The 21,801-nt window shown below is 40.1% G+C and overlaps 2 protein-coding genes and 1 long non-coding RNA gene across 3 annotated transcripts in view; 2 read left to right on the top strand and 1 right to left on the bottom strand.

Annotated features, from left to right (window-relative positions):
• The first annotated feature begins 4,255 nt into the window (after window positions 1-4,255).
• On the top strand, window positions 4,256-5,533 carry LOC112049900 (small cysteine and glycine repeat-containing protein 2-like). The gene is made up of 2 exons (XM_024087962.2): window positions 4,256-4,595; window positions 5,344-5,533. The coding sequence occupies exons 1-2, from the start codon at window positions 4,438-4,440 to the stop codon at window positions 5,447-5,449; spliced, it is 264 nt and encodes an 87-aa protein (XP_023943730.2). The 5' UTR covers window positions 4,256-4,437; the 3' UTR covers window positions 5,450-5,533.
• A 718-nt stretch (window positions 5,534-6,251) lies between these two features.
• Window positions 6,252-10,208, top strand: LOC112049901 (uncharacterized). Its single transcript, XR_008251257.1, has 3 exons — window positions 6,252-6,357; window positions 6,425-6,595; window positions 7,502-10,208. It is a non-coding gene; the product is annotated as an uncharacterized LOC112049901 (long non-coding RNA).
• Window positions 10,209-10,324: 116 nt separating this feature from the next.
• LOC112049896 (Fanconi anemia group I protein) overlaps window positions 10,325-21,801 on the bottom strand; it is a 29,840-nt gene continuing 18,363 nt past the window's right edge. Inside the window, exons 14-25 of the mRNA XM_052884280.1 lie at window positions 21,030-21,206; window positions 20,122-20,307; window positions 18,226-18,443; window positions 17,410-17,586; window positions 16,530-16,657; window positions 15,550-15,746; window positions 14,801-14,959; window positions 13,807-14,002; window positions 13,142-13,331; window positions 12,087-12,285; window positions 11,405-11,531; window positions 10,325-10,506 (exon numbers count right to left, since the gene is read on the bottom strand). Coding sequence (XP_052740240.1) covers window positions 10,382-10,506; window positions 11,405-11,531; window positions 12,087-12,285; window positions 13,142-13,331; window positions 13,807-14,002; window positions 14,801-14,959; window positions 15,550-15,746; window positions 16,530-16,657; window positions 17,410-17,586; window positions 18,226-18,443; window positions 20,122-20,307; window positions 21,030-21,206 — 2,079 coding nt within the window. The 3' untranslated portion in view covers window positions 10,325-10,381. The remainder of the gene's footprint in view (window positions 10,507-11,404; window positions 11,532-12,086; window positions 12,286-13,141; window positions 13,332-13,806; window positions 14,003-14,800; window positions 14,960-15,549; window positions 15,747-16,529; window positions 16,658-17,409; window positions 17,587-18,225; window positions 18,444-20,121; window positions 20,308-21,029; window positions 21,207-21,801) is intronic.

The raw sequence follows: 21,801 nt of genomic DNA, 5'->3' as shown, positions 1-21,801 counted from the left end.
ACGATTCTGTAGGGTTTGAAGCGGCCTAAGGGTCGCTTTGGGACGGTGGGCAAACACTACACTAGCGTAGGTTAAGATCGGACGGATCGTAGTTTTATAAAGCGTTAGCTTTGAGCGGAGGGACAATTTACTTTTCTTATTTATCATAGCGTAAAGGCATCCATTACGTATGCGGCCTTTTTTCTCGCTTTGTTAACGTGCATGGAGAAGCTTATGCGGTTATCGAAGGTAAAAAATATTTAACACCAATAAATATATCATGTGTCTTTACACTACACACAACTATAAACTATAAATCGTAATACACACACGTATTTTTAACACAATGAAACATCGATTCTAATATAGACGCAGTTTGTATAAACACGTTAGATCGTGATCATATACTTTTGACAGAGGGGTAACGTCTAGCGAGGCAGGTCCTGTGGTAATTGGTCTATGCCTCAAAGTCCGCATTTTCAAGCGGTTTTCACCAATAGCTAGTGATATAGGAGGAAGGAAATATGACGATAATTATAATCGGTAGTGTGTGTGGGAAACGTCAGGCAGCCTTGGAGGATTTGGTAGCTACATAAAACTTTGGCTATAACTGATAATAACAAATACGTGAGTGGTGGGACATTTCTTTTTTACAGATCTACAAAAAGTCACCTAAATTTGATGATAAAGTCCGACCGCTCAGAGATTGCATTTCTGACAGGTCGTGGTCGAATGGGCGATGTAACTTCCAACTGGCGTACAAGGTTTCAAGGTTATGCCAACTGTTTGTCGTTGTAGTGATGAGACAAAATAACGAGGCATTAATATGATAGTTGACACTTTTTTAAATATTCATTATCGTTCTACTGGATTGAATTTTTTTATATATTTTTTTGAGACGTGATTACTTGAAAATTTTAGTAGTAGTAGCACTTAGGTTTCTACTAACTCTTTGAAGGATAAAAGTATTAAACATAAAATTACGTGTAAATAACTAATTCATAGTGTGAACCATTACTTATAAGAATTTAAAATGATTATTACTTCTAAGATTTCCTGATATTAGATTACCCGAGTTGAGATCACACTACCAGTCACAGCGTGTCATAACCTGACACTGAGTTCATCTAGTTGGAAATAGGAGGAAATATGACTAACAAAAATTCTTCTATACAGTTAATAAACTATACAAACATGTCATCAACGACATACGAGTACATTGTACATACGGTACATAGACGAGACTGATGATCACTGTCATTCGTACGGCTCACGGAACTGACAGAAGATTATATGAAAACCTGTCAAATAGCTGTTCCCCGCTTAACATTGGGAACAACTTTTATGTGCCTTTTTTTTTTATTTTTTTATTCTTTACAAGTTAGCCCTTGACTACAATCTCACCTAATGGTAAGTGATGATGCAGTCTAAGATGGAAGCGGGCTAACTTTTTAGGAGGAGGATGAAAATCCACACCCCTTTCGGTTTCTACACGGCATCGTACCGGAACGCTAAATCGCTTGGCGGTACGTCTTTGGCGGTAGGGTGGTAACTAGCCACGGCCGAAGCCTCCCACCAGCCAAAAAGTTTTCTTGAACAGTTACTGCAGTCTATATAATGTCATTGCATGTCATGGAATATTTAATAGCTGATCCGGTAGTAGGTACTTTATAACATAACATACAATTGAAAATCATGAAATACTCCCGAAGGTCATGAAATTATTAATCGATCAAGTCATCAGAAAGAAAGAAAGAAAGAAAAGTTTATTCAGAATACACATCATACAAAAAAAAGAGAGAAAAAAAAACAATAAATTAAATACATTGCAATATTCATCAATATTCTCTTTCAGTGCGCTTTCATTTAAGACCCTTTGAGACGCTTTCATTTGCAGACATTCTTCCCCATTTTCACATCCCACAACTTTTAAACAGCTCAACCGATTTTCATCAAATATGTCTAAGAACACTCGCACTTAAGTCACCTTTAATATAAAAAAAAACGAAATTGTATTAAGCTTTATCCCTTCGGGAGCTATGGTGCCATAGACAGACAGACAAACAAACATGTCAAACTTATAACACTCCTCTTTTTCCGTCGGCGGCGGCGGCGGTTAAAAATTAGCAGAAGTTTCGCGGTTTCACCCGCATAGTTCCTGTTCCCTTTGGAATAACTTAACTAAATTAACACTGTTAAATAAAGTGGCTATAAAATGGTTAAAAAAAAATTAAAATCGGTTCCTTAAATCCTAGGATTATATTATGTAGTAATAGGATTTAAGGACGCCCATATAATCAAAATTACCAACGATGAATAGCTATGCGATTTTCTAGTTATAATAGTTAGTTGTGGAAACGTTTGTGTCGAGCATAACCATTTATAGCACAAATCTTCTTTGATTTCTTTTCCTATAAAAAAGTAAGAATAAATTAAATAATTCAAATTACGAATAATGTTTTTGAAAGAACAATTATTTTTTTCAGTTTTCTACACACGTCTACACAGGACACATTTATATTTTTATAAGAAAAATCTTTTGATAAAAAATTTAAAATTCTTTTAATATAAAAACAGTAAAATACCAAGTGAAGATATTATTCGAATACAAAATTACAGTGGAACCTTTTAAAGAATTTAAATACTTTATAAAAAATCAGGAAAATATGGCGTGTTGCGGTCCTTTCTGTGGTCCTTGCTGTGGTCCTTGCGGGCCTTTCTGTGGTCCTTGCGGGCCATGCTGTGGTCCTTGCGGGCCATGCTGTGCTCCTTGCGGCCCATGCGGTCCGTGCCCCGGGCCATGTGGGCCCTGCGGACCGTGTGGCCCCTGCTGTGGCCCGAAACCCTGTTGCGGACCGTGCGGCCCTTGTGGACCATGCTGTGGCCCGAAACCCTGTTGCGGACCGTGCGGCCCTTGCGGACCGTGCTGTGGCCCATGCGGTCCTTGCGGCCCGTGCGGTCCATGCGGGCCATGCTGTGGACCATGCGGTCCTTGTTGAAAACTGTCCTGTGTAATGTTGGTTTGGATAGCACGCTGGCACAGACCGCGGCACGTGGGCGTCAAGATATTGTGAAGATTTTTGTGGAATTAAATTAAGATTTCCAAATAATTCTAGAGTTTTCTTAGTAATAAGTATTTATTTACTATTATTCAGCAATAACATAGTTGTACAAGCATAGAGTTGGAAAGAACAGTCTAAATGCATAGGTACGTGTAGGTAGGCCTCCTTATCCCGACCCGACGATATGAGGAAAACGGTACCCTGAAGCACAGTTGGTCCCTTAGCCGTAATTTCTAAAGGGAGAACGTCCAAGAACTCGTCTCAGTTGAATTTGGGCCTCTTGCTGTTCGGAAAAATAATGCCACTTAAATTCTCTATTCAGTTCTCACTATAGTGTATTTATTATCTATAGTTCTCACCAATAAAACACACCTAATTTAAGAATAATTTTATTGAAAAGTCGAGTTAAAAGAGAAGAATTCGGATACAGACAACATTACAAGATAAAAATAATTTGGATAATTAAAATTAAAATAGATTTACAATCACGCAAGTGTAGGTCATGTATCAACAGCAAGGTCTAAATCTCCAGCTGTAAGTCCCAAACGGCCTGCCGCAAGGGCCTACGCACACACCGCAGCATGGGCCGCAAAATGGCGCCGGATACTGGCACCCGGCCACTTGCCCGCAGCACGGGACACCGCAACTTGAAGCGCACGGCATTATAGATTAAAATTGACCTGTAAAAAATTATAGGTACTATAGCTAAACTTAATTAAAAAGAGGTGAGATTTGATTTGTTTATTTGCTACGAATAAGCTTCACTAACTACTGGATGAATTCTAAAAATTTAACGGAAAGCGATGATGTATTTTATCCCCGTATACCTTCGCTGGATGCAGGCGACTCAGGATCGTGATGTTTTGAAGTCCCTACAAAAGGCCGTCCTGCAGTGTTCCCTAGGGATAAAACAGCCTGGAATTTTAGCAATACTGGGAATACTCAGAATACAATATACACAGCTGTTTTTTCTATATTCTGTGATAACAATAGGTATGTATTTTCGATAAGCTATCAATCGTAAGACTGAGAATATAAGGAATTTTTCGTTTTATAAAGCTATACTTTATTTAATTTAATAAAAACTGTTACAGGTTCACTTTGAATTTGTTACTGAAAATACTGACAGAAATTTTGCCTTTAAAGCTTATTTTTTTTCAATGCTGACAATCGGAAAAAGAGAAATGTACAGAACAGACCTCAGTGTTGATTGCAATAAAACCTCTTTCCTGAGTAAATGTTTTCAAAATTAAAAAAAAAACAAAAAATTCTGTCACATTTAGAAAAAATTTCAGTGTTATAAAATTTATAAAAAAATTAGTCTTTATATTATCGTATTTTTTTGCGAAGAATATAAATAACATATATTTATGCTGACACTTAATAATTCGGACTAATGCCTGTGAAATATGCTTGCCTGGGTTGCCAGGGTCCCATGGCCGGTCCCTGTGGCCCTCTTTCATATCGTGTCGGGTGCGGTGAAGGACCGTGCTGTGTACACGCAATAGGCGCCAACTGCAGAGGTCCTTGTGGAGAGATCGGCTGTATACATGGGTAAGAATATTTAGACCCCGCGGAGACGAAAGAAATCCGCGATCTCTGTAACGTATACATACATGCGAAAGTACTCGTAAATCTGTCTATCACGGCTTTGAAGGCTAGACCGCTGAACCGATTTAGATAAATTTTGGTACAGTGATAAATTAAACATTCAACCGGCAAAAATCCATGGTTTGTTTAGGATTTAGGAATAGGAAAAACAAAAATTTGCGCAAACGGAGTCGCGAGCATCCGCTAGTATAAATATACGTATTCCTAGCCGCACAATTAGTAATAATTATATTTTGTAATTCTTCACAACGTATTACAAACGTTGTGAAGAACTGTAAACCCCTGACCGTTATCTGCGCTGGCCCTTAGCTATATTAAGTTTGAAAAAAAAGGCTCCATTTACAAACGCATTTTTAACTAGTTTTAATATATAATACTAGTTATAATCAGTCTTAACTATTTTTTTATTTCATTATGTACGTTCGTACGTACGTATTAGTTATTCAATCAAATTAATTACGCTCCTGGAAATATTTATATAGCAAACGCGCAACTCTAGCGTGTTGCCAGTTTCAATTTTTTTTATGATGACATTGAAAAATACATACAACCCTAACTTCTAATATTGAACTTTCTACCATTAACCCATATTTTTTAATAGCGTTAATAGTAATAAAGTTTGCTGGGCCAGTTCATAACTATGTAATGTAATAGGCATATTCTTATCTATGGTTATTCATTATATTCCCAGCGCCCGCGGCGGCGTAGCAGGCTCGTACTTCAGCTGCGGGCATGGCTGTATCGGCGGCTGCACCGGCGGGCTCTGCGCTAGCTGCTGCGGCCCGTCGTGCGGCTAGTGTGCGGTCAGCGACAAATTATACTGTGCAATAACGTCTATACTGATCATGTATCTAATTTTACTGTGCAATAAAGTCTATACTGGTCATGTTTGCTTTCTTTGGCTTAATAGCCTAGCCTAGCCTAGATAGGATAGCCTAGCCTAATCTTAGTTACATATAATTTTTATGCGAACATTTATTTTATCAATAATGGTAAGAAGTCCACCAGGTCAACTAGTTTAAAATACTTAATATTACCCATCTATTACCGTTAGCCCTTTGGATGACAATAACTTTGGACACCATAGATAACAATATTTAGTTTGAATCCTGGACTGAAAATGTGTATGGATTTGGAAGTTGCCCAACTCGCGAAGATTCTGCGCACTCAAAGCGCCCTCAATGTGTTGCCAACTTCTGGTATTTTCCTCTATTTCTTGCGAATCCTTTGCTAGAAAGTCCCGACAAAAGGTCTACGTTCGGAAGTGAACGTCCATCTGCTATGTGATAATGAGGCTTTCCTCCTGTCCTATATCCACATCATCATAATTATAGGTAGTTTTATAGTTTTTGATTACTTTACAATGACGTAAAATGAAGACTTGCCCGGCGTTTTCTCCTGAGAATACAAGGAATAAATATAGCCCTAGTTACTTGCTGATAATATAGCTTTCCAATAGTAAAAGAATTTTTAATACTTACCTACTAATCTAAAATAGTGATTCTTTAGCTGGCAACATTAAGCAAACACTGAAGGTGGAGTGAGTTTGTTTTGGGAGATTTGGAGACAGTGCGGCTGCGTGGTCGGGAAATCGGAAAGCCGGTAAAGATAGTTTTTCTCACTATTTTTCATTATTTTACTAGACGGATAGGATTGTTCCATTAACCTATCTGCTAGTTTGTATGCAAAATAATAAAATCCAATCGTAATATTTTTTTTAAATTCACAAATGGTTAACAATTCAGCAGCGTAGATATTAATTTTACTTTTAGTTTCAGAATTGGAGTAATGCCTGTGAAATTTGCTTCCCTGGGTTGCCAGCGCCCGGAGGCTGGTCCCAGCGGCTCTAATGACTATAGTATCCCAGGATGTGGGGCAGGGCCCAGCTATGCTCAAATGATAACCCCTGAAGGTCCTTGCAAGGATATAGGCGGCATGAATGGGTGAGTAAGTATGTAAAGTAGGTACATGTTTTATTTTCTACAAGTTAGCCCTTGACTACAATCTCACCTGATGATAAGCGATGATGCAATCTAAGATGTAAGCGAGCTAACTTGTTATCAATCTTAAAAAAAAAATCAAATTACTTAAGGTAATCAACGCACATAGTAAATTGTATACAAGGTACCTACGTGATAGGTATCTCATGATTTAAATAAAAATCACTTATTAACTTTTACAGTAAAATCTGACAACACGTGTATTCAATGAAAAATGGCTACAAAAAAGGCAAGTGGCTTAAAATCTTGTGCGATTACAATTTTGTTTGTGCCACTGTTCATTTTCCTTGACTCTCATGAGACCCCAATCATTTGGCGGCTTTGTATCTTGCACTTATTCATAGACACTGCTTGAAATTATCTTTGTACACTGCACGAGCACGTATGTTAGGCTTAGGTGTAGTCAACAGGAAAATAAAAATCCTCGACATGTCATGAAATTATTAATTACACTCTCGATCAAGTCATCAATATTCTCTTTCTGTGCGCTTTCATTTGAGACCCCACTCGAGTACATTTGCAGGCATTCGGTTATTCTTCCGCACTTTCACCCCCCACAACTTTTAAACGGTTCAACCGATATTCATCAAACATGTCTAAAACACTCGCACATAAGTCACCTTTACTACGTAAAAAAAACTAAATTGAAATATCGCTTCATCCGTTCGGAAGCTATGGTGCCACAGACAGACTGACATGTTAAACTTATAACACCCCTCTTTTTGCGTCGGGAGTAAAAAAGTAGGTACCTACCTGTGGCGCGCTCAAACCAGGTTTTGTATTCTTCTGGTCAAGCTAGAAATTAATTTACCTTTACAAGGCTCTACAACCTTGTATCTCCTATTACAGGGCTCGTGGGAATACCTCGTGTTGCATCTACTGCCTCTGTGGAAGCTGTTGTGGTGTGGGACTACGGCTGAATACGCTACTTAATTAGTCTTAATTCAAATATAGATTGACTCTTTACTATAGAAGTTCAGGTAGGACGATGCCTCATTATTGTGTTCATCATAAACATCATTAGCAGCCGATGGACGTCCACTGCTGGACATGGGCCTTTTGCACGGACTTTCTAACACTACGGTCTCGAGCCGACAGGCATCACGGCTTACCAACACCGCGCTTTCCGATGCATGGTCATTCCAGCACCTTGGGACACCAACATCAGCTGCTTGTACGTCTTGGCCAAGAAGAGCTTGCAACAAACTCTATAGTTTATTTATCAATCACTATTTTACAATGTTATTTATTGCTTTAGTACCAAATATGCATTTTGATTCCAAGCAGGCCGCTGCGGCGCTGGTTTCAATACAAAGAATTGGAATTTGCAGCTCGTGCTCCTCCATGCGCTATTTATACAGGATATTATTAGAAATCATCGTATCATAATATCAGTCGCCAACTTCGTGGCAATCTTTTTGTCTGGCAAATTAAGGGCTAATCTGATAAAGATAAACCTAGTAGATACAAGAATAAAAAGCAAGAAATAGTGACCTGAACATATTTTTATTAAACACCCAATCACATACACTGTTACATAAACTGTTAGACTGCAACATTGCCGAATTTACCTCGCGAGTCCTCTACCGGCCACGCCAATGACTCCAAGGCCTCAACCTTACGAGTCCCAGAGAGAAAGACGGAGACTACCTCGACGTCTTCGGATCGCCGGCGACTCTAGGAGGAGCGAAACTCGAAAAGCACTATCGACCCTTCAAAAACCTCGCGAATCAACTCGTTTCGAGCTTATTCGAACATAGGAACCGCTTACTTTAGCGGCATTTCACTAGAGATAGTTCCTCTGTTTCAACTCTGCGAGAAACTAGAGTCCAAGCTAGACTTTACGAACGTAGCAACTCCACCGCATTCTCCGGAAAATTCTCACTGGAGAGATTTGCTCCGTTCCACTAGCGAGGAAGGTTCAACTCGTTTGCTCGAGAACGCAGCAACTCCACTTACATAGGTCCTCTGAAGAAGACCAAAGAGATTTGCTCCGTTCAACTCTAGCGAGGAAAAGTCCACTGCATTCAACTCCTGAGCATTACTCTGTAACAGCAACTCTATCTCCAGTAGTTTCACCGAATAGATTTGCTCTCTTCAGAGTCCAGTGCATTCAACTCTTGAGGAGTACTCTATAACGCAGCAACTACACTGCCATCTCCTGAAGAGAACTTGCTCCGGTCAACTCTTGCGAAGAATAGAGTCCACAGCATTCAGCTCTTGAGGAGCATTCTCTCGAACGCAGTAACTTCACCGCCATTTCCAGCGGCTCACTGACGAGAACTAGCTCTGATCGACTCTAGCGAGGCATAGAGTTCGCTTCGAACTCATTTGAGGAGCATTACTCTCGAACGCAGCACTTCACTGCCATCAACGGTTCTCTTGCTCCGTTCTTAACTCTTGCGAGGAGTAATTCTGCTCTGCACAAAGCGATCAGATCTCTCTGCTTCTCACAAATACGCGTGGTTACACGTTAAGCCATAGTTTTCCTCGACACAAGCGTGGACTGTAACTAGGTACGCAGCATTGCTTCTTGGTAACCAAGCGTGGCTGTGTTCCGCCGCTTAGCAGCAGCCATACCAGCAACAAGATCCACAGCAAGGGGAACAGTAGGAATAGCAAGGCCCACTGCAGCTGTAGGTGTAGCAAGGACTGCAGCACGGATAGCAAGGCATTGTTTAACTTGGTCTTGTCTTCTTCGGCAGAATCACAGTCTTCAATGTGAGGTTTGTGGTTTGTTGATTATTTTTTTTACTTTTTTATATTCTATTTTGTTCTGGTTCTGTTTTTTTTGCAGTGTGTTGAAGGTTTGAAGTTTGGGATTTGATTGATGCAGAAATGCAAAATTTTTCTGATGTTGATTGAAGAATAAATTCTTCTGGAACGCGATTTGAAATTTGAATTTTGTTTTTCTTTTTCGGGTGGTTTATCGAAATAGGTACTGTTCTGTAATATAAATCCTCTTCGGATATCCATTAAATTCAAAAAAATAACGATGACAAATAAAACATAAGGAATAAGGATAGAAAATAAAAAATAACATGAATAGTTTCTATACAGCGTTTCTTGATGTGTACTGTTTACCAACAAACAAATTTAAAATGAGGAATTTAAATCACACCTAATAATAAATATAATTAACTTGTTCTTAAATTAACGAAAATAAATTTTATTAATAAGCTTAGAACAATTAAGATATGGTTAATATATTTAATATAACATTTTACAAACAAACCATACATAATTTTAAATAAAAAAGTTATGAAATGGCATGCGTTTTCTACCTTAATTTCTAATTTACTTGTTGGTAAACAGTATTCATCAAGAAAGGCTGTAGTATAATTTCTATTCCTTGTAAAGGCAAACGTAAACTATCCATCGTCCTCTTACTCAATACCACATACTTATCATTAATAGATTTAAGAGTTAGAATAATTACGAGTAACTTTGACAAGAAAGTTTCTAACTTATAATATAAATATACTGGTTTTACCCCGCGGCATCACTTCTATAATATAATTTTGTCAATCAATATATATAATTACAAATTACGGGCTATAAGTTATTTTTATATACCAAAAAAACCTTTCAGACGTTTTAATTTCACTACCTCTGAAGTTAATCAAATATAAACTTTTGATAAGTTTTACTTCCGATAAAAAAATTAAAGAATTTATAATATGAAAATATAAATTTTATTCTTATAAAACATCTACATAGAACATATGTTTATGAAAGTCTCCTAAGTTTCCTTCTAGAAGTTTCTTCATCACTTTGTTCCCCCTCGTTCTCTTCCCGGTCGCTGTTATATGGTGACAGTATCACTGTGTCGACGTCACTCCGGCTTACATCCACTGGAATAATATTATAGTCAACCCATATTCGGCTCACTGCTGAGCTCGAGTCTCCTCTCATTCTGAGAGGAGGCCCATAGTCCACCACGCTGTCCCAATGCGGATTGGCAGACTTCACACACGCAGAGAATTAAGAAAATTCTCTGGTATGCAGGTTTCCTCACGATGTTTTCCTTCACCGATTGAGGTGCATGCCCCGGACCGGATTCGAACCCACACCCTCCGGAGTCGGAGGCAGAGGTCATATCCACTGGGCTAGCACGGCTAATATCTATTATTAAAATTATTAAAATTATCAACTCATATTGAGTTCACTGTTGAGCGCGAGTCTCCTCTCAGAATGAGAGGGGTTAGGCCTCAGACCTTCTAGAGGTCACCTGTCTTGCAAGGGGTTACCCCTCTGTCAAAACTATATACACGTTAGATCACGATGTAACATGCTTGGTAGCGCCACAGTACGGACAATTTCATTATTTTCAATTTAACACAAAACTACTGAACCGATTTTCATGAAAATTAAATGGGTGTGAAAGTATACTCTTTCAAACAAAAAAAGAATTTTTAAAATTAGTTAAGAAATGACGAAGTTATGCGGTAACAAATATAAAAAAAAACATACGCGTCGAATTGAGAATCTCCTCCTTTTTTTGATTTTTTTTTATTCTTTACAAGTTAGCCCTTGACTACAATCTCACCTGATGGTAAGTGATGATGCAGTCTAAGATGGAAGCGGGCTAACTTGTTAGGAGTAGGATGAAAATCTACACCCCTTTCGGTTTCTACACGACATCGTACCGGAACGCTAAATCGCTTGGCGGTACGTCTTCGTCGATAGGGTGGTAACTAGCCACGGCCGAAGCCTCCCACCAGCCAACGTGGGTAAAAAAAAGTAACTTACTGGGTTCCTCATCGCCTTTGTCATCATCATCAGGCTCATGTTCTGGTGCGTTCTTGTTTTGGTTTGCTTTAGTTTTGATTTTGAAATCGCGGTCCGCAGTCTCGGGCACGTAATGTTGGAAGTTCATCTGAAAATTATGCCAACATTTTTTATATTTATCTCACAGATTAAAGAATGGGGCAGATAGAGCGCACGGAACATGGCAGTGCTGCAGCCATTCAAAAACTTAGAGCAGTAGTAGTAGTAGTAGCTTTTGACGACCTCCGTGGCGGAGTGGTATGCGCGGTGGATTTACAAGACTGAGGTCCTGGGTTCGATCCCCGGCTGGGCAGATTGAGATTTTCTTAATTTGTTCAGGTCTGGCTGGCGGGAACCTCCGCCCGTGGCTAGTTACCACCCTACCGGCAAAGACGTACCGCCAAGCGATTAAGCGTTCCAATACGATGCCGTGTAGAAACCGAAAGGGGTGTGAATTTTTATCACCCTCCTAACAAGTTAGCCCGCTTCCATCTTAGACTGCATCATCACGAGATTGTAGTCAAGGGCTAACTTGTAATTAATTAAAAAAAAAAAAAAAAAAAAAAAAAAAAAAAAAACACCACACAGCACAGTTGTGGGGCGAACCGTTGAAAGCTCTTTTGACTTGGTCTCAGTCCAGACGAATGATCATGAGGATGCTTACTTTGACCTTGGTCCCCAGTAGTATGACGTGTTTGCAGAACTGCGCCCTCTCGAACTCCAGGCGCGGGATGAGCTTGGTGTGGTGCGAGGACTTGCTGGCTGCCTCCTCCTCCGACGCGTCCTCCACGTACGACACCAGCGCGTCGATCACTGGCGACAGCTTCTTGCCGGCGAACTTTATCAGCCTCTCTAGCTCTGAGCTGTGGGGAATGTCAATGTTCGATTGAAGTGAAATTATCTATAGGTCGTCATCAACCCATATTCGACTCACTGCTGAGCACGAGTCTCCTCTCAGAATGAGAGGGGTTAGGCCAATAGTCCACCACGCTGGCCCAATGCGGATTGGCAGACTTCACAGACGCAGAGAATTAAGATAATTCTCTGATACGCAGGTTTCCTCACGATGTGAATCGGAGGCATAATTAAATTGTAACAGGTAAAACTCTGTATATTGAAGACATTTTGAAAATTTTAGTTGGAGGGAATTAAATAATTGATACTGAAGCAAAAAAATATATATTTTTTTAATTTTTGTCTGTCAGTCCGTGTTTTTTTTTATCGGGCATCACTCTGAAACTACTGGATGAATTTACACTTAAACTTAACACGATTTGAGACCATAAATACTGACAAGGATAAAAGATATTTTTAGTCGCGAAAATTAAATCAGAAGGGAATGAAACAGGGGTTGAAAATTTGTATGAAGAGTTCTACATATTTCAAGTTACTTTTGTAAAACTTGGCATATGTACTAGAAAATTACTTAAAATAATTTAATTCAAAATTGATTATTAAACACGGCTAAAACTCACGTGATATTAGGTCTGAGTATGCCCGACTAGTTTCGAACTGATTCATTTTGGATCGTGCCGCGTTGCAAGAACCAGTTTATGACTAAGGGCCCGTATCGATTCGAAACTAGTCGGGCATACTCCGACCTAATACAACGTGAGTTTTAGCCGTGTTTCATAATCAATTAATATAAATAACACTCACGATAGTGTAAATTCTAAAATAATTCAAAATTTTCAAAATTTTTGTAACACAACAACTCACGCCACAGAGTGCGCAGAGTCGTGCTCCAGGCTGCGGGCCAGCGCGGCGAGCACGCTGAAGGCGCGCACGCAGGCGCCGAGCACGCGGTCGCTGTCGCCGCCGATGGCGCAGCGCAGCGCAGCGACGCGGCGCGTCCAGTCCGCCAGCTGATACAGCTGCAGCACTATTGACTTGTACAGCTCTTTGCGTTCTGTCGACAACATAGACTAATTAGCTGTGGACTTGTATCGCACCCAAAGTCACCAACAAAATAACACTACGTTTGGGAGTCTTTACAAAAGTAAACAAATCTAGCGCAGCGATGACCAACCAGTTTGCCCTGCTTGAGTATTGGAGACATTTTGTGGAAAATTTCGTTACACACGCTTGCCTTGAATAGTAAGTTGATCAATGCGTTACGAAAATTGTGAAAACAGTATTCGTTATTTTAAAACACCAGTAGATGGCGTTCTTAGAGAACTTTGAAACAATCCCTTTTTTGTACAGGGTAGGGGTAGGGTAGGGGTAGTTAAAAGTTTACATCGAGTTTTACGCGGACGAAGTCTCGTGCATCCGCTAGTTAGTTATAATCACGGCTGTTATCTACCTCTGGGTCAGTAAGACAAATTTTAGGTACCATAGTCTTGTAAACCAGCCCCGCATACTAATCAAAAACATTTGCTTACCACGTTGTAACTTGGGCTGGTGAACCTCAACCGCTACGCTAGCGGCTTCCACGAGGTCGCGGGCTCTGCTGAGAGAGTGCTCTGCGCACTTGAAGCGGCTGTTAAGGTGCGCGCACACTAGACTCAGCGCCGTGTGGCCGCTGGAGGAGGTTATACAGGCGATGCCGGTCTGCGTGAGCGGTGGGGTGCTATCGTCCTGCAAATATTCATATAAACTACTAGCTGACGCCGCGCGGTTTTACCCGCGTGGTTCCCGTTCCCGTAGGAACATGGGGATAATATATAGCCTATAGCCTTCCTCGATAAATGTCTAACAAAAAATCTAACACTGAAATATTTTTTTAAATCAGACCAGTAGTTTAATCAAAAAAACAAACAAACAAACAAGCAAACTCTTCAGCTTTATTATATTAGTATAGATTATACAGGTTGCTCGGAAGTATTTCCCATAGCTTCAACAAGGTGTCGAGTCCACTTATAAGAGCCGAACTGCATAACTAACATATTTTTAACAAAAAAATAAAAACTTCTTTTGTATGTTTTCATACAAAGTAATTCAAATAATCCCGACTATCCATATGACACACGCCTTTATCAATTTTCTACTGTCAGCAACAACTCAACAATAATGGCTTTAATGTTTTACTAGTTTTGCTGACATTAAGTATAAGTTACCTACGCTTATAAGTCTCAGTGCTGATGTCAGGTCTATTAGCAGGCAGGTCAGCAGTGTGACCACCTACTGTTTGAATTTTTCTACTGTCACCAACAACTCTAATTGTTTTAACCATGTTTTACTAGTTTTGCTGACATTAATTATAAGTTACCTACGCTTATAAATCTCAGTGCTGATGTCAAATCTGTCAGCACGTGTCAGCAGTGTCACATCCTAGCAGGATGTGAGCAGCAGCTAAGATTGTGCTGTTGTCAGCAACAACTCTAATTGGTTTAACATGTTTATTAGTTCTGCTGACATTAAGTATACTTTACTTACGCTTATAAGTCCCAGTGCTGATGTCAGGTCTGTCAGCACGCAGGTCAGCAGTGTGGCCTCCTGCTGCTCGCGTTGTGCCGCTGTCAGCAACGGAGACAGTAGCGGCAGTATCTCTGCTTGTTTGCTGGAACGGAGGTATTCTTCTAGTTTTACTATCATCTAAGTAACAGAAAAGGCAATCTAAATACATAAGAAAAGAAAAAACCGTGTAATAACAAGACTGAGAGAAGCAAAAAATTGGACATGCCTTAGTTCGATGTTTATTCTTATAGTGACATCAAGTAACATCTTGACGTCACAAAATGGTCGACAGCGTTTTTTGGCATTTGAATTTTTTTTTAATACATGATTTTTAAATTAAGTTTTTTAAGATATCCTTAGAATATATTTATTAATATCGATATATTTTGGACCCTTATTTTATGTACGATCGATATGAGTCAACTACCCTATTTACACAAAAAAAGACATATGTATATAAAATTATTAATAACTAGCGAACGCGCGCAACTTCGTCCGCGTGGAATTCAGTTTTTCACAAATGCCGCAGGAACCATGGATTTTTCCGGGATGATAATGATGGAATAGCCTATGTGTTAATCCAGAGTAAAATCTATTTCCATTCCAAATTTCAGCCAAATCGCTTCAGTAGCCGCAGCGTAAAAGAAGAACAAACATACTTACACACTTATACACTTTCACACTTACACACAAACTTTCGCCTTTATAATATTAGTGTGAAAACTTACACTATTGAGAGCGTCACACGCAAGTATAGGGGTCTCCAAAAACATAGTAATGATTTGCACGAGCAAGCTGAAGGTCTTCTTTCCGATGAGGTCCAAGTCTTCACCGGCGGCTTCAGACTCCAACTTCTGCAACGCCTTGTGCACTTTGTCTATGATTTCTGACAGGCATTCTGATTCTGGTGCTTCGGATAAGCCCGCTACAAAGCAATAGACAATTTTTTTTTCTTTTTTTTTATTCTTTACAAGTTAGCCCTTGATTACAATCTCACCTGATTGTAAGTGATGATGCAATCTGAAATGGAAGCAGGCTAACTTGTTAGGAGGAGGGTCGGTTTCTACACGACATCGTACCGGAATGCTAAATCACTTGGCGGTACGTTTTAGTTGGTAGGGTGGTAACTAGCCACGACCGAAGCCTCCTACCTAGACCTGGACCAAAAAAACCTCAATTGGCCTAGCCGGGGATCGAATCCAGGACGTCCGTCTTGTAAATTCACCGCGCATACGACTGCGCCACGGAGGCTGTCAAAGTGAAGTTATAGACAATACTAGCTGACGCCACGCGGTTTCACCCACGTGGTTTTCGTTATACGGGGATAATATATAGCCTATAGCTTTCCTCGATAAATTAGCTATCTAATACTGAAAGAATTTTCCAATTCGGACCAGTAGTTCCTGATATTACCGCATTAATCAAACAAACATACAAACAAACAAACTCTTCAGCTTTATACATATATTAGTATTAGTATAGATTAGCTCCTAATATTGTCTGTAACTTCATTTCCCTTATCAGTGGATAGGTTTTACCATTTTATTTTGGTAATTCTAGCCTTCTTGTGTTTAATAGGTGTTCTGAGTTTCATAGCTGCAAGCAATTGTCTCTGTCATATTAGAGGTTCTCCAGGAATTCCCTTACAGTCCTTTATTTGCCTAAGATAACATTTTTTTTTAAACGAACGAAAGTCAAAAAATCTTACTTATCCCCCTGAGTACACTCTCGGTCTTCAAAGAGTACTTGGTCGACAGAAGCAACGTCACACAAGACTTGAACAGTTCGAGGCACGCGTATGTCGTGTGCTCGTCGAAATCGCTCATATCTTGAAATCTGCAAGACACAGTCAAAATATGATCAACCTGGCGATTATGTATCTCAATGTACCATTCAAAATATGAGCCTCTGTGAAAATCACAACTTTCTAACTATCACGGGTCATGATGCAGCCTGGTAATAGACGGACGGACATGTAAATAAATCTAACTAAATAAATCGAAATAAATAAAATTGAAACCCAACTTTTAGAGTTATATCAAGATGGCGCCCTTATAGCAACTATGACATGACAGTTGACAGCAAATATCAAAACGACTATTGCGTTGAAAACGTCATCAATCCGCCATTATTATCCATATTAGTGTTGCATTTCTTGGGAGAGAACGAATATTATTTCGAAAAATTTACAGGTAATTCGTAGATTTGTATAATCAAAAATAGTTAAAAAAAATATTTTTTTTCTTTTCCGCCAGGGTACAATGACTGATCCTAGGCTCAATTTGGACCATCTCCTTTAAATTATTTAAGCCCGCCCCGTTTCTCCGCTCCGCTTACCGATTTTATATGAACTTTTAAACTAGCTCGAAAGTCCATGTCTATTTGAGAGGAGCGGAGATTTTGTGCAATCCTATTGGTTAATATTTCTCCGTTTCTCGGCTCCGCTGCCTCGCTCCGCTTCGCTGGACTGGCAGCCTAACCCTTGGATGGTATGGAACTCTAAAAACGACAGATCACGATTATCAAGATCTCGTTGCGCTGCTGTAGCGATGACCACAGCACGTCCTCACTGTCACAAGTGCACTGACCTGCAAACGCATCGCTTGTACATCAAGGTGGCTATGTACAGTACGTGCGTGCTGACGCTCTGCTTGTTGGTGTTCTCGGGCAGCGCGGACTGCACGCAGCGCAGCGCAAACAGGTGGAAGTCGCGCTTGCCGCGGATCTCGTTGCGCTGCTGTAGCGACGACCACAGTACGTTCTCACTATAACAATAACAAAGAGAAGAAAGAAGTTAGCTAAGAAGAATATTTGGAATATGCCAATATGTTGAATTGTTTCATTAATCATATTTTTAGCACCTTTAACTTCCAAACTCAAAATCATATCAGACCATGATGATGTTTAAGAGAGACGAATATATTAGCATTCCATGGATTCACCGTGCAGGTGCCGGGTCCATCGCGTGGTAGAGAGAAAAACACCAAGCATTGTCCAGGACTTGTGACTACAGGATGTAGGGTTAAGGAATTCCTTGACGATCGATCAACACTCCCCGTTCTCTGCTCGTGTTGTTCTCCCTACCTAGCCAAAGGTAAGATCCTATTAGAGCAGCTTTGGATAATCGTTCTAATATAGAACTAGCTGCACTTCTAGAGAGGCATTTAAGTAAGTTATAGAGAGATTTTGCTGGTAATTCTCTAGCATCTACTTCTAAGGCGTACAAACTAACTACACAGCCATTTTTAGTTAGTTCATTTGTTAGGTCATAATATTTATTCACTTTTATACTGTGGTCCTTCGGAATGTTAGTCTCACACAGTACTTAAAGAACCTTATATCCGTACATTGACTGATAAAGATCAATGAAATCGTTTTTTTTGAATTTTTTTAAACCAACTTACCCGTAGAGCAGTTCCAAGATTCGCAAGCAAAACTTCAGGTTCCACAGACAAGGCAGAGGTTTGAAGGGCGCGGCTCTATCCTTGACTAGAGTGGCGACTGTTGTGGCCGGCTTGCCCTTACCTTTGCCTTTGCCCTTGCCTTTACCCTTCTCTGACTGCGACTTAGATGTCTCTCCTGTTTCATTTAATTTATTCTTCTTTGCCGCTTTTGTGGAACCCTGAAATGTTTTATATACAGATTAGACACTTTTGTTGGAACTTTAACTATACTTATCACTATAATATCACAACATAACCTGAAGTTTGAAAACTGCTTGTAAACTAAGCCTATTTGAAATAAATTAATTTTGACTTTTACTTTGTTCTTTAATTTGGATTACAGTGGACTGAAATGGCAGAAGACATCACGTAACGCAAAAGTTTCAAACCAAAAGGTCTTAATAAGTTTTTGACAATAACTCAAAGGGAAATATCGCAAATCTTGCATAGCTTGCGCCAAACTTTGGTCAGCTCTAGTATTGCAACACACTATTATATTACAACCTCAGACCAATTATTGCATAGGACCTGCCTCGCTAGACGTTACTTTTCTGTTAAAGTATATGATCAACGATCTAATGCGATTATAAAAATTGTCTCTATAGAATCGATGTTAATAGTTGTAATCGTGTTCGTCGGTTAAAGAGCTCTGTAAAAATACCTTTTTGTGTAATTGAATTGTGTAAAAAACGGGCAAAAACTTCTAGGTTAGTATAAGATATATACAAAATCTAAGCTCGTTTTCCTCACAAAATGACAGACAATTTTGTTCGTGACTATGAGTGCGATACAGGTCCTTCTATAATTGGTCTGAGATTACAACACGATATTTATTTAGAGTGGACTAGATTACTATTTTGGCGCAACGTATTTAACGTATTCTTTGTTTACTTAAACTGTCCAAAAGCTGAGTGAGTGCGAGAGACTCTTAGTGCAAGACTCTGGGGTCAGATTCATAAGACCTGGCTCATGGTACATACCTTTGTGCTCTCCAGAAGCTGATTGTGAGTCCGATACAAGCCGTAGACAGAGTTGGCGTCGCTTTTGTGCAGGCTTCACTGCATACCTCTATGGACTGTAATACTTGCTGCGATTGTAGACTCATAGTGCAACACTCTGGGGTCAGGTTCATTAGACCTGGCTCATAGTAAATACTTTTGTCTTCTCCAGTAGCTGGTTTTGTCAGATACAACCCACAGACAGAGTTGCCGTCGCTTTTGTTCAGGCTCCACTGCATACCTCTATGCACTGCAACACTTGCTGCAATTGCAGACTCATACTGCGAGACTCTGGGGTCAGATTTATAAGATCTGGCTCATGGTACATACCTTTGTATTCTCCAGAAGCTGATTGTGAATCCGATACAAGCCGTAGACAGAGTTGGCGTCGCTTTTGTGCAGGCTCCACTGCATACCTCTATGCACTGCAACACTTGCTGCAATTACAGACTCATACTGCAACACTCTGGGGTCGGGTTCATTAGACCTGGCTCATAATACATACCTTTGTATTCTCCAGAAGCTGGTTGTGTCAGCTACAAGCCATAAACAGAATTGCCGTCGCTTTTGTGCAGGCTCCACTGCATACCTCTATGCACTGCAACACTTGCTGCAATTGCAGACTCATACTGCAAGACTCTGGGGTCAGTTCCGTTTGACCTGGCTCATGGTACATACCTTTGTGCTCTCTAGAAGCTGATTGTGAGTCCGATACAAGCCGTGGACAGAGTTGGCGTAGCTTTTATACAGTTTCCACTGCATACGAGTAGCTCCATACACAGTAATACGTGCTGCAATTGCAGACTCATACTGCAAGACTCTAGGGTCAGATTTATAAGATCTGGCTCATGGTACATACCTTTGTATTCTCCAGAAGCTGATTGTGAATCCGATATAAGCCGTATACAGAGTTGGCGTCGCTTTTGTGCAGGCTCCACTGCATCACCCGGTGTGCTATGAGCGCCTCTACGCACTGCAACACTTGCTGCACTTGAAGACTCTTAGCGCGGGACTCTGGGGTCAGGTCCGTTAGACCCGGCTCTTCCTATAATTACAGTTTAACTATAAACAATTGTAACGCGGCAGAGGGAAAGTAGTAATAACCCAGTGGATTGCTCTGCTCTGCCTTCGATTAGGAGGGTGAAAAATAAAATATTTTTAGCTTCAGTTTCGATTATATAACGCCCTAACAAAAACTTCAAAATATTTTCAATGAACAAAATTTGACCTGTTACAGTTTTATTACAAGTACTAGCGGACCCGGTCAAGCTTCGATTTGTCTTTGTGCACTTACTTCTTCTGTACCCCTACCCTACCCCTTATGTAACCTTACCCTACCTCTAACGTGCCCTTACTCAAACCCTAATCTATCCTATCTTTCAAGTTGGATCAAAGTGCTAAGTAGTTTAGGAATCCATCAAGGACAAACAACGTGACACGAAATTTATATAGGTAAAATAAACCCGTGATAGCCCAATGGGTGTGACCTCTGCCTCAGATTTCGGAGGGGTTGGGTTCGAATCTGGTCCGAGGCATGCACCTCCAACTTTTCAGTTGTGGGCATTTTAAGAAATTAAATACCACGTGTCACAAACGGTGAAGGAAAAACATCACGAAGAAACCTGCATACCAGAGAATTTTCTCAATTCTCTGCGTAAGCCAGCGTGGTGGACTATTGGCCTAACCCCTCTCATTCTGAGAGGAGACTCAATCTCAGCAGTGAGTGATTATGGGTTGATAATGATGAATAGCAACATGTATAAATACCATATCAACCAAAGCCAGTAACTCGCTGGCGCACAGTTTGTCCACTATATGAGTCAACTTGCTCTGCAAGTACACTGCGCTGTCCTCGCTCGGCGTCTCCAGTATGTCTTCAGGGTCGTCTTCCTCTACCGGCTGCAGGAACTGCGCTATGACGTACAGAAGGTGGCCCATTGGTTCCTGGGTATGGTGAATGGTTATTATAATAGTGGTGTGGAGTGGGGCGTTAGAGAGGGGTACCGATCGGTTGGCGGGAACAACTTGCGATATGAGACGCTCGTTGTACGGTCGGCTTCAGTGTGCTAGTGGCGTTCGAGCCGTCCACATTTATTGGTGCGTTACTTGGGATAGGCGGGGAGAGTGACTTGAGTGTTAACTGTCAAAGGCGCCTTTAACCCTACACACAACGTTCACAAGTGCGTGAGTTCACTCAAGGTCATTCTCTGCCATTCTAGGGTCGTAATTTGGTTATAGTTTCATTTCTAATTGGTTGTCCTGACAATTTTTGTTAATCATAACCTTTGTGCTTTTCTTAGTTTTGTAACTCACTTCGGACTCTGCTAAAACAATATTAATTTCGTGTAATACATGGATTAAGGGGTCCGAAATATATCGATATCAATTAATAAAAGTTAAGGATTTCCTATAAAACTTTATTTAAATATCACGTATTTTTTAAAATTTTCCATACATCAAAAACGTTGTCGTCCATTTTGTGACGTCACTAACACACTGGATGTACTAAAAGTCAAACTAATTGTTAACATATATTTTT

The sequence above is a fragment of the Bicyclus anynana genome, chromosome 11 (assembly GCF_947172395.1).
Source record: "Bicyclus anynana chromosome 11, ilBicAnyn1.1, whole genome shotgun sequence".
NCBI classification, from domain to species: domain Eukaryota; kingdom Metazoa; phylum Arthropoda; class Insecta; order Lepidoptera; family Nymphalidae; genus Bicyclus; species Bicyclus anynana.
This window is presented reverse-complemented; position numbering and strand designations above follow the sequence as displayed.

Coding starts and splice junctions, on each gene's coding strand:
- LOC112049900 (XM_024087962.2), top strand. CDS start 4,438: ATGCCTGTGAAATATGCTTGCCTGGGTTGCCAGGGTCCCATGGCCGGT. Junction 4,596..5,343: donor GAGATCGGCTGTATACATGG/GTAAGAATATTT, acceptor TTATATTCCCAG/CGCCCGCGGCGGCGTAGCAG.